Source organism: Rhincodon typus, chromosome 27 (genome assembly GCF_021869965.1).
Source record: "Rhincodon typus isolate 14 chromosome 27, sRhiTyp1.1, whole genome shotgun sequence".
Classification (NCBI taxonomy): Eukaryota; Metazoa; Chordata; class Chondrichthyes; order Orectolobiformes; family Rhincodontidae; genus Rhincodon; species Rhincodon typus.
In genome coordinates, this window is record NC_063358.1 from 30,199,326 (window position 1) to 30,214,715 (window position 15,390).

A 15,390-nucleotide genomic window follows, 5' to 3' on the forward strand; every position below is an offset into this window, starting at 1 on the left:
TAAATCCTATCTCTTATAATCCTTTCCAACACTTTACCCACAACCGAAGTAAGGCTCACTGGTCTATAATTACCAGGGTTGTCTCTACTCCCCTTCTTGAACAAGGGGACAACATTTGCTAGTCTCCAGTCTTCTGGCACTATTCCTGAAGACAATGACGACATAAAGATCAAAGCGAAAGGCTCTGCAATCTCCTCTCTAGCGTCCCAGAGAATCCTAGGATAAATCCCATCCGGCCCAGGGGACTTGTCTATTTTCACACCTAGTGATTCCACAAATAGTGATTCCTTTAATGCCTTGACACAGTTTAACAGTGAATGTAGTACAGGATAACAGTCTTGTGAATAAGTGATAGCAGAAATGTGTCATACACTTCAATGAATGGCAAGGCAATTAGGTCATTAGTGATAGTAGGAACTGCAGATGCTGGAGAATCTGAGATAACAAGGTGTAGAGCTGGATGAACACAGCAGGCCAAGCAGCATCAGAGGAGCAGAAAAGCTGAAGTTTCAGGCCTTGACCCTTCTTCAGAAATGGGGGAGGGGAAGGGGGTTCTGAAATAAATAGGGAGAGAGGGGGAGGCGGATAGAAGATGGATAAAGGAGAAGATAGGTGGAGAGGAGACAGACAGGTCAAAGAGGCGGGGGTGGAGCCAGTAAAGGTGAGTGTAGGTGGGGAGTTAGGGAGGGGATAGGTCAGTCCAGGGAGGACGGACAGGTCAGGATGAGTCTCGTAGGTAGGAGATGGGGGTGTGGCTTGAGGTGGGAGGAGGTGATAGGTGGGAGGAAAGACAGGTTAGGGAGGCGGGGACAAGCAAACAGGTGAACTTAACGTTGGGGTGGAAGGTGTTGGTGAAGTGGATGAAATTCAAGCCTACCGACTGGTTTTGGGATGCAGTTAGGGGAGGGGAGATTTTGAAGCTTGTGAAGTCCACATTGATACCATTAGGCTGCAGGGTTCCCAAGCAAAATATGAGGTGCTGTTCCTGCAAACTTTGGGTGGCATCGTTGTGGCACTGCAGGAGGCCCAGGATGGACATGTCGTCTAGGGAGTGAGACGGGGAGTTGAAATGGTATGTGTCTGGAAGGAACAGTTGTTTGTTGCGAACCGAGCGTAGGTGTTCCACAAACCTGTCCCCAAGTCTGCGCTTGGTTTCCCCAATGTAGAGGAGGCCACTTTGGGAACAGCGGATACAGTATACCACATTAGCAGATGTGCAGGTGAACATCTGCTTGATGTGGAAGGTCTTCTTGGAGCCTGGGATGGGGGTGAGGGGGGAGGTGTAGGGGCAGGTGTAGCACTTTTTGCAGTTGCAGGGAAAGGTGCCGGGAGTGGCGGGGCTGGTGGGGAGGGTGGAGCGGACAAGGGAGTCATGGAGGGAGTGGTCCCTCTGGAAAGCACATAAGAGTAGGGAGGAAAAAATGTCTTTGGTGGTGGGGTCGGATTGCAGATGGCGTAAGTGTCGGAGGATGATGCGTTGGATCCGGAGGTTGGTGGGGTGGTACGTGAGGATGAGGGGGATTCTGCTTTGGTTGTTATTGCGGGGAGGGGGTGTGAGGGATGAGTTGCGGGAAATGCGGGAGACACGGTCGAGGGCGTTCTCGACCACTGCATAGCATAAACCAGGTACAGCCAGATTTTCTCAAGTCAGATTTCTAACCCTAACTATTTATAAAGCTATGATATCACAGACTTACACAATCCGGATTTTATGCTTCTCAATGTTATTGTACATAACAAGCATATAGAGCTGACCGACTGCATTGACTCCATTACATCAACACAATCTTCTTACCTTCTTACCTGAAGATGAGACAGGTACATTTATACTGGGACATCACATGCTGTTATGTCATACAAGATACAGTTCTATCTAGGTCTAAATCTGTGCCACAATACAACAGGAAAAGATTATTTATTTTTCCTTGGGAAGTTGGATAACACTTTTCTGTTTTTTGTACTGGAATCTAATCAGTGTAGCAACATCAAAACAGCGAGGACGCCTGGCTGAAATAAAGCTATCACTCATCAGAATGTGGACTGCAATGGTTTGAGAAGGCAGCTCACCATCAGCTTCTCAAGGGAGCTTGGGGCGGGCAATAAATGTTGGCCAGCCAGTGATGCCCACATCCCATGAGTGAATAAATAAAAACAAAATATATTGTGGGAAATTTATACCATCAGAAACACACATTGTTTTAAACAATATTGTCTTTCACTCTGTTTTCTTGGCAAAACATGACAAAGAGGAATTAACGTCTGCTTAGCCAGATTGTTCCATTCAGTTTAGTGTGACACCCAGCTCTTAAACTTTGATTCTTTTGTCCCAGGCACACACTGTCCCACAAATACGCCCAAAGCTTCTTTAGCCTACCTCATATAATGCTGCAGCATTGATAACATCTATAGTTCTGGTTCGAAAGAATTCCACTTTTCAAAGTGAAGAGTACTGTTTATTTACGGTGGAAATAACTATGGACTGGGAAATAGGGAATACTGGTGAAACTCCTCTTTGAGCAGACTTCAGCGAAGACAATGGTCTTTTGCAATTAAACAAGCATAACCTTGATTTCTGCCGCAATTAAAAGATGTGTTTTAGTGCTGGGTTAACATTTTGATTTGTACATTTGACCTAGCAAGTTTCGCACAAAAATACTCAAACTGCTCATTAACGTAGCATTTGGTTCTGGTGTTTATCCCATCATGGAAGTAGAAGAACAGATAAATCAGAACCATATTAAAGACAGTAACATGCATTTCGTGAGGTTCAGCTGAAGTACTATCTGCTTTCCCATGCACCTGTCAGTTATTCTCAACAACTAGAATCGCAAAGAAATCACATCACACAATGACATGCACACAACACCAGTTCCATTCAGTTGAATGAACCTGGAAAAATTGAATCAAGAAAAACAATTAATTGATAAAGGACACGAGAGGTTGCATGAAAATTGCCTTGGCACTTTAAAAAATATGATCACATTTCATTTCACAGAAGCAGAAAATCAATTTTGAAGTTAACAGCAGAGGGTGACTGAGAGGGAGTAGCATCACTTTGGCACATACGTTAGAACGTGGAAGTAGTCACCTGCACTGAAGAGTGGATCGTCGTGGGCCTGGTATCAAGGGGTGCTTAAGCACCAAACATAACATCACTGTTTCCCTCCCTCCCTCCTCCTCTAACCAAGAAAGTGGGGGGGGGGGGGGGAGGGAGAGAGAGAGAGAGAGAGAGAGAGAGAGAGAAGAGAAGCGAAGCGAAGCGAAGCGAAGCGAGACGGATGGACGTATCATTGAAATTTGTTGGTGGGACAGTGAGAAATAAAGCGTTGGCTGAAGAAGCCTCAGTGAGCAGCGGCTCAGCAAAATGTAAGGGTAAGCTCAGGTAAAGTCCTTTTATTTCCATCTTTAGTCTTACAGCATTTGAGATGGTAGTTAGGGCAGTGGCATGCTCCTTCAGGATGGGAGTGCTCAAGGAGACTTCCATTATCCCTCATGACTGCGCCTGTGGGAAGTGCACCCCAGCTGCATCTCCTGGGAGACCGTGTTAGGGAGCTGGAGCTGGAGCTGGGTGCACTCAGGAACATCCAAGATGCTGAGTGTATCATAGGTAAGAGTTTTAGTGAGGCAGTCACACCCAAGGTGCAAGCAGAGAGTAGCTGGGTGACCACCAGGAAGGGTAAAGGGAGTAGGCAGAGAGTGCAGGAATTCCCTGTGGCCATTCCCCTCAAAAAAAAGTATTCTGTTTTGGTTATTGTTGGGGAGGATGATCGTTCAGGGGAAAGCAACAGTAGCCAGGTTGATGGCACTACAACTGGCTCTGGGGCACAGCAGGAAAGGGTAAAGGTAAACAGGACCTTAGTGATAGCAGACTTGATAGTTAGGGGGACAGACAGGAGATTCTGTGGCCGCAAACGGGAATCCAGGATGGTGTGTTGCTTCCCGGGTGCCAGGGTCTGGGATGTCTCGGAGTGGCTGTAGAACATTCTCAAGCGGGAGGGTGAGCAGCCAGAAGTCATTGTGCACGTTGGCACAAATAGCATAGGTAGAATTAAGGATGAGGTCCTGCAGTTATTATAGAGAGCTAGGAAAAAAGTTAAAACCACGACCTCGATGGTAGTAATCTCCGGGTTACTTCCAGTGCCATGTGCTAGTGAGGGTAGGAACTGAAGGAAATGGCAGATGGATGCGTGGCTAAAGATATGGAGCAGGGGGCAGGGATTCAGATTCCTTAATCATTGGGATCATTTCTGGGGCAGAGGTGAGCTATTCAACAGGGACAGATTGCACCTGACCTGGAGGAGGACCAATATTCTGGCAGATAAATTTGTTAGTGCGACAAGGAAGTGTTTAACCTAGATTGGTGGGGTGTGGAGTGGGGGATGCGGGTGGGTTTCCTCAACAGCAGGGAGGCTAGTACAAGTCTGGAAGGAGATACAGTAATTAGAAATAGCAAGTTGAAGAGACAGGTCAGACTGGAACAAGACAGGGAGTAAGGAATGGCTGTTGGATTAAATTGCATCAATTTCAATGCAAGAGGGCTGACAGGTAAGGATGATGAACTTGGGGTGTGGATAGGTACGTGGCACTGGGATAATATAGCCATTACAGAAACATGGCTAACGGAGGGACAGGACTGGCAGCTTAATGTGACAGGGTACAGGTGCTTTAGGCAGGACAGAGGTGGAAGAAAGGGGTAGGGAGAGTTGCATTTCTGATTAAGGGGAGTATCACAGCAGTAGTCAGAGACAAAATAACTGAGGATCATCCACTGAGGGTTTGTGGGTAGAGCTAAGCAATAAGAAGGGGTTGGTAACATTATTGAGTCTGTACTTTAAACCCCCAAATAGTCAAAAGGGAATTAGGGGAGCAAATATGCAGGGAGATTGGGAGATTTGCAGGAAAAATATGGTTGTCATAGTGGGGGATCTTAATATTCCTAACATAGACTGAGACTCCACAGTGTTAAAGGCTTAGATGGGGTGGAATTTGTTAAATGTGTTCAGGAAAGTCTCCTCAAGCAGTATATAGAGGGTCCTACTCAGGAAGGGGCAAAATTAGACCTACTCTTGGGAAATAGGGCAGGACAGGTGACTGAGGTGACAGTGCAGGACCACTTTGGGACCAGTGATCACAGTTCTATTAATTTTAAAATAGTTATGGAGAGGGACAAAACTGGTCCACAGCTTCAAGTTCTAAATTGATGCAAGATGAATTTTGATGGAATTAGACAAGAGGTTGTAGAGGTTGATTGGAGTAGTCTGTTTGCAGGCAAAGGGACCTCCAGCAAATGGGAGGCCTTTAAAAGTGTGATAGCTAGAGTTCAAGGTCTATAGGTTTCTGTGAGGGTGAGGGGCAAGGTTGGCAGGAGTAGGGAACCCTGGATGACAAGAGATATTGAGGCTTTGACCAGAAAAAATGAGGCGTGGCTCAGTTACTCACAGGTGGGATGAAGGGAATCCCTGGAGGTACATAGAAGACACAGGAGTTTACGGAAGAAGGAAATCAGGAGGGTGAAAGGGGGACATGAGATAGCTTTGGCTGAGAAGATGAGGGTGAATCCAAAGGAAAAAGAATAACTAGAGAGAATAGGACCTCTCAAGGACCAAAGTGGATATGTACGTGTGGAACCGCAAGAGATGAGCGAGGTCCTCAATGAATATTTCTCTTCTGTGTTTATGGTGGAGAAAGACAAGACTTGGGAACTTGAGGAAGTTAGTGACGATATCTTGCAGACAGTCCATATCATAGAAGGGGAGGTGTTGAAAGTATTAGAATGTATGAAGGTGGATAAATCTCCTGGTCCTGATCAGATATATCCAAGAACCCTGCAAGAGGCTGGAGAAGAAATTGCAGGGGCCCTGGCTGATGTATTTGCATCATTGTTAGCCAGAGGTGAGGTCCCAGAAGACTGGAGGGTAGTGAATGTTGTGCCCTTATTCACGAAGGGCTGCAAAGAAAAACCTGGGAATTATAGACCAGTGAGCTTAACATCTGCGGCGGGTAAGTTCTTTGAGAAGTTTCTGAGGGACAAGATATACATGCATTTGGAAAGACAGGGTTTGATTAGGAGTAGTCAGCATGGCTTTATGTATGGGAGATCATGCCTCACAAATTTGTTTGAGTTCTGTGATGAATTGACCATGAAGGTTGATGAGGGCAGGGTGGTAGACGTAGTCTGTATGGATTTCAGTAAGGCCTTTGATAATGTTCCACACAGTAGGCTGCTCTGGAAGGTTAGATCACATGAAATCCAGGGAGAGCTGGCAAATTGGATAGACAATTGGCTTGATGGTAGGAAACAGAGAGTAATCGTGAAAGGATGCTTGTCGGACTGGAGGCCTGTGACTAGCGGGGTGCCTCAGGAGTCGGTGCTGGGCCCATTAATGTTTGTTATCTATATCAATGATTTGGAGGCATGACTGGTAAGTTTGCAGCTGACACTAAAATATACAGTATCGTGGGCAGTGAGGAAGGTTATCAGAAAGTGCAGCAAGATCTTGATCAGCTGGGGAAGTGGGCCGAGAAATGGCAAATGGGGTTTAAAATGGATAAGCGTGAGGTGTTGCATTTTGGAACATCAAATCAAGGTAGGAGTTTCATTGTTAATTCGAGGGCCTAAAGGAGTGTAATGGAACACAGGGACCTTGAAGTTCAGGTGCACAGTTCTCTGAAAGTGGAGTTGCAGGTAAACAGGGCAGTGAAGAAGGCTTTTGGTGCACTGCTCTTCATCAGTCAGGGCATTAAGTAAAGAAAGTTGGGAAGTTATGTCACAGTTGTACAGGACATTGGTGAGGCCACACTTGGAGTATTGTGTTCAGTTTTGGTCACCTTGCTATAGGAAGGATGTTATTAAACTTGAACGAGTGCAGAATAAATTTACAAGGATGTTGCCAGGACTCAAGGGTTTGAGTTATAGGGAGAGGTTGGACAAGCTAGGACCTTTTCTCTTTAGAGCATAGGAGACTGAGGGGGGATCTTATAGAAGTATATAACATCATGAGAGGCATGGATAGGGTGAATGAACTAACTCTTTTTCACAGGGTTGGGGAATCAAGCCCTAGGGGGCATCAGTTTAAGGTAAGAGGGGAAAGAATACATGGGAACCTGAGGGCAACTTTTTTACCCAGAGGGTGGTTTACATATGGAATGAACTGCCAGCGGAAGTGGGTGAGGCGGGTACATTAACAACATCTAAAAGGCATTTGTACAAATGCATGGATAGGAAAGGTTTAGAAGGATATGGGCCAAGTGCAGGGAAATGGGGTTGGCATGGAAGGATATTTTGGTTGGCATGGACCTGCTTGGGCTGAAGGGTCTGTCTCCTTGCTGTAGGACTCAATGATTCTATGATTCTGTAGAATGCAGTAAACATTTTAACACTGAGAAGTATTTTTTTAAAATGTGAATTTGAAGCTTTTGTTATCACTTTTCCTTATCACCTTTCCTCCCTCCTTTGTTTTGAGTTTAAATAGCGATCAGTAGGAATGCACTTGACTTCCTAATTTGGTCTGTGGTATGTAACCCATTAGTCCATGTGTGCTGAATAATGTTTCATACAAAACCCAACCTATTTCATTCATACAGGAACTGCAAAATTCAATATTACAGGCTATTGTCAAAACTGTGTCAGTATAAGGCCCTACTATTTGCTTTGCTAGCATAATCGTAAAACTTAAGACACTGGTGTTCAATCCACCAAGGAGAGACATGAACTTAGTGAGAAAAGTGATGTTAACATTTCAAGCATTGTCCTTTCATCAGAATCAAATATGTCTTTAACTGACTGATTACTTTTTTTGTTTTCCTGCAGTAATTTGACTTTTATCACAGGTTAATAATTCATTTTTCCTTGTTCCAATATCACTACTGGTGACTGTTTTGAATAATAGTTCAGAAAACAGTCTTTCATTACCTTCCTCCAGCCAGCCAGCCTGCACTTCTTAACTCAATCCTTTAAAAGATCATCAAAATAAATTAACAAGAACTTAGCAAGCATTTATTTTTCATGTTTATCCATTTCAGGATCTGAGTAAAACTAGCACTTGCGGCAATAAATATTGTTCAATACAGTTTTCTGATGATCTTCACTACATCCATTTTTTCTGTTATCATGAACATTCAGAAGAACATATATCCTTTAGTAAGGAATGTGCAAAGAATAAAACAAATAGCATTTTTTCTCAACATTAAATCATCATTTTAGCATTGATTCATTACATTGCCCATACCATGCAGCCCCCAGTTGAGATGGGAGAGGATAAGCAGTCCTTAAGTAATGTTAGTCTTTAATTGGTGCTTGGCCAGAGTCAAAATGACACACAATGTAGGATTTTGTCCTCTCTATCTGTTAAATCATTTCTGACGACTTTCCAGCCATTACCTTTCACAATCACCCACTTACAAATGCACTGGCTGGCACAAGGCAAGCCTGATGTGAAAAATTCAACAGCGCAAGACAGGGCAAGTGCAACAACACATTGTTCCTTCCAGGTTTCCGAACCAGAGACAGTTTCAATAATCAGTGGCAGGGGTGGGAGAGGGGGTGCTGGTATTCGTAGTCAGAAGAAGTATTCTAGGCTGATGCTCAAAGACAAATCTGCGTTCAAATCCCACTTTGGCAGCTAGTGGACATAAGTTCAGTTAACAATGTCTGGAACTGAAAGTTAGTTTCAGTATGATGACCATGAAACAATCGTTGACTGCTGTAAAAGCCCATTGGGTTCGATAATGCCTTTCAGCAAAGAAAATTTGCCATTCCGACCTAATGTGGTTGATGTGTGAGTCCACATCCACAGTCATGTGGTTGATTCTTAACTGCTTTCTGCAATAGCCAAATAAACCACATGGTCAAGGCGACTTGGAGTTGGACAAGATACACGAGCTAGTGTTGCCCGCATCACATGAAAAAGTAAAAATAAAAGAAAGGCTCGGTGATAACTCTTACACGATTTATGATCTACCCATCAGTGACTATTCACAGCAAAGATCAACTACCTTCTGGTGTGTATGAGTAAATACTACGTCGATGGAAGTTTAAGTCAATTGCCTCCACGCCCAAAGTAAACTGGCCACCATCGACATATGTGATTGGTATGAAAGGTGATTGCAATGCCATTCCATGCTCTTCAAAAGATTTGCAAACCACTTTCAATCTCTTCAATTTTGCATACAGGAAACTCGGAATTCCCACAGACGGTCAGCCATCTGTTCCATCTTCCCTATCTGTCAAAGAGGAGATTCTAGAATATATTAAGCATTTTCCATATCTTGCCAACCACCTCTATAAAAAATCTATCATTGACAACGAGCTCCAGTATTGCATTAGCTGAGCTAACAGCTATAAATTGTGGCTGAGATCTTTCGCAACAATGCTATGTGCAAATCAAAAAAGTTCAAATGCACCAAGCAACTGTCATCACCACACTCCTATACAAATGAGAGGCCTGAACTAAGTATTAGTGGCACACAAAAGAGCTGGAAAAATCTCACCAGCAATGCTTCTCTGGGCATACCCTCTGTATTCAATGGGACAGTTCACAAACACTAGTGTGATTATATTCTGAAGAAGGGTCCTGACCTGAAATGTTAACTTTCCTGCTCCTCTGATGCTGCCTGGCCTGCTGTGTTCCTCCAGCTCCATACTGTGTTGTCTCTAGTGTGATTCTTGAAGCCAGTTCCACGAGCATTTGGGCAAAACTCTTGCAAAAACTTCTTCAATGCACTGGAGGCTGTGTCCAAATGGCAAAAAACTACAATCCTCCCAAGTCCTGTTCCTGTCAACTCGCAAATTTCCGCAAGTCCAGAGAAGAACAAATATAATACTCCAAAATCACGCTGAAGCATTCCTTAAAGCAAAAATTGGCATTACCAACTGGGAGGAGTTTGCTACCAGTCGTTCAAAATGGTGACAAATTATTCATCAAACTGCATCATTCTTGGAGTCATATGTCTTAATAATGAGGTAGCATGGTAGCAGAAAAGTAAGAAAACCCTGCACTCATATCTCCAACCCAAGAATTGTCCTGTTCTATCACATGAAGAGCCATGGCAGAAACTCTTGGCCTTGAAAAGATACTACTCTTTAATCAGAGGATAGGCAAAGCTGGGGACAATTCTGGGCACTCACTGTTCTTACTGTTGCATATTTTATTAATCATTACACCAATTCAAAATGTACTTTCTGTACAATAAATGCATTGGTTTAGGTCTTTGCACAGCTCCAAACTAGTGTTGAAATTTCAACCCAAGTGAAATGAAAGCTCACGACCACCTACCAACACACCTTGGAAGAGGCGAACTCCACACACGCCGTCTACCTCCAAGGCAAGTTATCCGGAACGCACCTTCCAGTCTATACCCCGGGAAACATGAAAACGTAAGGGAGTCTCCAACTCCAAATCGACGACCAGTTCTGCTACTGAATGGTGGGATACCGGGATTATCACAAGGCTCCAAGTCATATTCTAGATAAAAGAACAAAATGGGTCACTCTTTTACAGAAGAAGATGATTGTCAGGCTGAAAGCAGCTGAAGCAGAATGAGCAAATTAGGGAATCATTATGGTAGGTGGCAGGTACACAATAAGAAAATTGAAGATTTATGCCGTAAATGTGGCTGCCCAAACTGTTCAATCCGAAAGTACTCCAGAAAAGAAACATTAACTCAAAGAATTCCACATGTTTAGAAAAGGTAATTAACTATTTAATTTATTTTAGGAACCCATGATTACAGCATGTTCTCTGCTTTCAATTTTGGAATCTGTGCTCAGACTTAGGCAACTGTTGTGTGTCTATTTTCTTCCTGAAAGAGTTCTACATGAAATTAACCTAATGACCATCAGCAATCCCGAGTGGACAAAAGCCCACAGCACTGTGTTACACAGTTCATTTCAAATTTGCAATCCCACTCATAAGACTGGTCGTTATAGGAATTAGAGAAGGGGGCAGGGAAACACTGATGTAATGAAGGATGTTGTTCTGAGCTTGAGTCACCAAAATATTTATCAGGCAAAAACAGAGACTGAGCTTTCCTTTGCTGGTGAACGATGTGATATATGATTTGGTCATGTTTGGGAGCAATGTTCCCAGGTCTGCGCACTCCAATTGGCACATGGTAGTGTTTACTTTCAAATTGGCCAAATGAGAAACACTCGCATATCTACAGGAAAAAAATGTACAGTGTGTTATACCTGTGAAGGTTATGTTGAAGCCCTCATATGACATGGAGAAGTCTGAAATGAATCGGATCTGTGTTGTATAGTTCCCGAAGAGTCCAGCACTGACTGAAGGTGGCAGGTTAGATCCCGTGAGTCTTTTCAAAGGATGAGCAAAACTTCCGTTTTCAGTGATCAGCAAATAGTCATGGGGACTTTCCAAATGAAAAGTGTGAAAGATGAACTGAATTCCTGAAATCATAGTTACCAAAAAATAAAACAGAATGTCAGGAGTTCTGAAGCATACAAGGTACTGAACAAAGAGAGTGGTGATGGCTGACAGACTGTTAGAGATAGCCAAATATAAAATCAGGACTCAATCTAATAACGTTTGCTTTCTATAATGTCTAAGCTTAGCCTGAAAAAAGTGTGAATTAAAATGAGCAACATTCCTGCAGTCAGGTAAGATCATATGTCAGAAGGTTCAACTCATTTAAGGTTTTGATTTGACACAATTTATATTATAGTCTAATTGCAGAAAAGTAAAAGAATACAAACAATTATAACCAGCACGATGACAATCAGTGCTGAACATCACATATCAGAGCTGGTACAAGGCAGTACCGTCACATAGAAGAGATCTGAAGGCTTGAAATGTCATGAGGAAATCACACCAATATCTCTACTACCTCAATTTATTCTATTTTTGGTCTGTTTCTTTTTTGGTCATAACTATTGTGGCAGACATCAGTCACTGACTCTCACAATTGAGAAACAATTTTATACTTAAGGGTTAAAGATCGATTGTCATTTTGACAATTAATGGGAATTAATACTAACAAATATAATTATGAAAATTCCACATTAAAAGCTGAATTAGAAGATATTTAGGACCCTGCAATCTCTTAAACATGTATATTTTCAGCATATATCCAATATATGGTATCATGTTGCCTGAAAATGCTGTACTGTTCCATACAATTTAAGATCACCCAGTTAGATTAATTCCTTTTAATTTTAATCAGTGACAGTACATCAACCAAAGACTTTAGGGGTCCATTGGTGTAGTGGTAGTGTTCTACTTCTGAGCCAGAAGCTGAAGATTCAACTCTCACCTGCTCCATAGGTGTGTCATAACTTGTCTAAATAGGCTGATTAAAAATATTTCACAGCCAAATACTAAGGAGAGTATGCTATCAATGGTATTATAGTTTAACTTTACGAAAATAACCAAATACATAAGTTACATGCTAGCCATCATTCAAGATCAGCAAAATAGCAAATTAATGGCTAAAATAAACATCAAAACAGTGGCAGACAAATAGCAGGCTGGAAGAACACCCGAAGCATTGACTGCCCCTTTCCTTCAGATGCTGCCTGGCTTCCAGCCTCCCGTTTGTCTATTAGCCGACTGAACTCTCGACAGAATTCCTCCAATATCAGTATATTGTTCCACAAATAAGGGACTGCTCCTTTCCTCCAGATGCTGCCTGGCCTGCTGTGTTCTTCCAGCCTTCTGTTTGTCTATCAGCTGACTGAACTCTCAATAGAATTCCTCCAATATCAGTATATTGTTCCACAAATAAGGGACTGCTCCTTTCCTCCAGATGCTGCCTGGCCTGCTGTGTTCTTCCAGCCTTCTGTTTGTCAACCTTAGATTCCAGCATCTGCAGTTTGTTTTATTTCTAATCAAAACAGTGATAACTTGTCATGCCTAATACAATATTCAGGAAATGAATTGTTGCCTTTCCAGGTTGATTTACACATCTTAACTTCTCAAGCAAATGTCAATCATTTCTGAAATGCTTTTTTATTCAAATGTTAATTCATTTAGTGACAGAAGAAATTATTCAGAATCCATTGTTCTTGCTGTGCAATGCTCATTAACCTGAAATGAAAATGGTTTGTACACTTATACACTTATTTCTCTTCATTATCTAACGTCAACTTCAGATTTTCACTTGCAATATGCAGAGGAACATCTAATTAGAGCACAATTGGCAAATTATTTAAACAATTTTATCATGCTGTACATTAAATCACTTCTCCAAATGACAGGAACATGGGATAAGCCACAGAGGTATTTCAGAATGTCAAACTAAAATATATTTGAAAGAAAAATCTGGCTTTATATTGATGTAGAAAGGATTTCCAACATAGTTATGAATTGAAATGAGCCTCTGACAGATGAAGGGCCATTAGGAGTCTTGATGCACCACTAACACATGCAGAAACTTAGACTGCACTTCTTGATAATTGCTCATTTTTACCCCATTCATACTGTACTTTAAATACATTTGTGGAGAATATTACCACTTAAACAAACAGAGCCATATTTAAAATTATTTGTTCTATTTTGTCCTGTAGTTTGACTGCCATTTTCTTTTCAGTGCAATACAATGATGTCAGATCTCAATGATGTTATTTACAGAATCATTTTATCCCCAGTTCTTCCAAGCTAATATTCAGATGGCCCTAAAGTGCCAACTTACCAGAAATGAATTAAGTTCATTGATAAATATTTATCTAGCTGTTGAAGCAGAACATCCAATGCAGATTAGAATAGAACGGACATGCCCTTTGAGATCTAGAATACATGCATTTTTAAACAGTTAACCCTAAATTTTGTATTTTTTTAGAAAGCTGACGCTCTAATTCATTTAATCACTCGGATTTTTTTTTTATTTAAGAGCTCTGTTGATAGTTTAGAGAAAAAAATACAATTTTGAATTGGCAGAGCATTATAGCTCCATGTACTGGGACTTCATTTACATCTTTAGCAATCTCTAGAACACGAGGCTGTTGAAGCAAATTGTTCACATCAGGATAATTTTTTCAATTTTAATACAGCTCACAGAAGACATATGAATGACAAACTGTATCATTTGTGGAGTCAGTAATACATATCGCATTATCTTTGACTTCCTTGTGACCCATACTGTGCAGAATGTCAATCAGAAAGGAAGCCATGTTCTAGTCAGACATTTCTGAATGGTAGCAGCTTTCCTTGCCCCTACTTATTTTGGCTCATCTGTCAGAATAATGAGTATAATCCCTGGTTGATCATTGAATATTTCATGAATAATTCACAACTGATTGCTTCAATGTTGCATTGCTTGGAATTTGTATTCCATTTTATACACAGACCAAATAAAAGTGAAAATGAAAACAAGTTTTCCCTATTGTTACTGAAGGAGATGCAAACAAATTGTTTAAAAAAATTCACTTTTCTTTAATTCAAAAAACATTGTTGTGAAATTCTATGCGCAACAGTGCAGCTTTTTCATGGCAATGTAAACTCAGCTGTATGCTATGCCAAAGGTCCAGAGAGTTATTTCCACAAGAATTTATTAGGCCAGCTAATTGGTAAACCCATTGGAGTAGTGATTCTTTTAAAATTCATGACCAATGGAAGCCAAGTTTAAAACTGTATACTGTCCAGAGTCTTCTCAAGGCCAATTAGGGATGGGCAGTATATGTTGGCCTTGCCAGTTACACCCATGAATGAATCAAAATGTTAGACTGCAGGATTTAAAAAGTCAATTCTGACCAAGAGAGTAAAGTGGTACAAGTATGAACAGAATTGGAAGCTGAACTACTCTCAATCCAGAAAAAAATCATTGAATATGAAACAAATAAACAAGGTAACTAACTTTTGTGACAATGAACTCATTCTCCTCCATGGATGATGTGCACAGTAGGTTACAGTGACTTTTTTTATTCAATGCAAATAGCTGAGTGCATTCAGAGTTGATTTCTTCCATCTTTTTCCGGCTTCAAAGAATACCGTCTCTTTTAGAACGTACTGTGTTGACATAAGATATATAACTTAACCAACTTGGGGTACAGGCTTGAGACACTAAGTGGTCTTCTCCTGCTCTTCTGTTGCTGTAGAATTCTGCTCTATTGTTAACATAGTGCGGACTTCCAGGGAGTGGTATTACTTTTGTATACAGCTAAAATTATCATTTTGTTTGTAATTAGGATTTACTGCTGATGCAGTGATATCACAAGTTTAGCGCTTTCAATGATTCTTCACATTGATAACAATGCTTCTGTAAGAATTTGTTGCTTCATTCCGAAACATTTCTAGCTCTAGAGATAGTAGGAACTGCAGATGCTGGAGAATCTGAGATAACAAGGTGCAGAGCTGGATGAACACAGCAGGCCAAGCAGCATCAGAAGAGCAGGATAGCTGACGTTTCGGGCCTTTCGGAAGAAGGGTCTAGGCCCGAAAC

General features: G+C 41.7%; 1 protein-coding gene across 1 annotated transcript in view; it reads right to left on the reverse strand.

Annotated features, from left to right (window-relative positions):
- csmd2 (CUB and Sushi multiple domains 2) overlaps nt 1-15,390 on the reverse strand; it is a 613,472-nt gene that overhangs the window by 393,554 nt on the left and 204,528 nt on the right. The window contains exons 14-15 of the mRNA XM_048612954.1: nt 11,189-11,404; nt 10,275-10,463 (exon numbers count right to left, since the gene is read on the reverse strand). Coding sequence (XP_048468911.1) covers nt 10,275-10,463; nt 11,189-11,404 — 405 coding nt within the window. The remainder of the gene's footprint in view (nt 1-10,274; nt 10,464-11,188; nt 11,405-15,390) is intronic.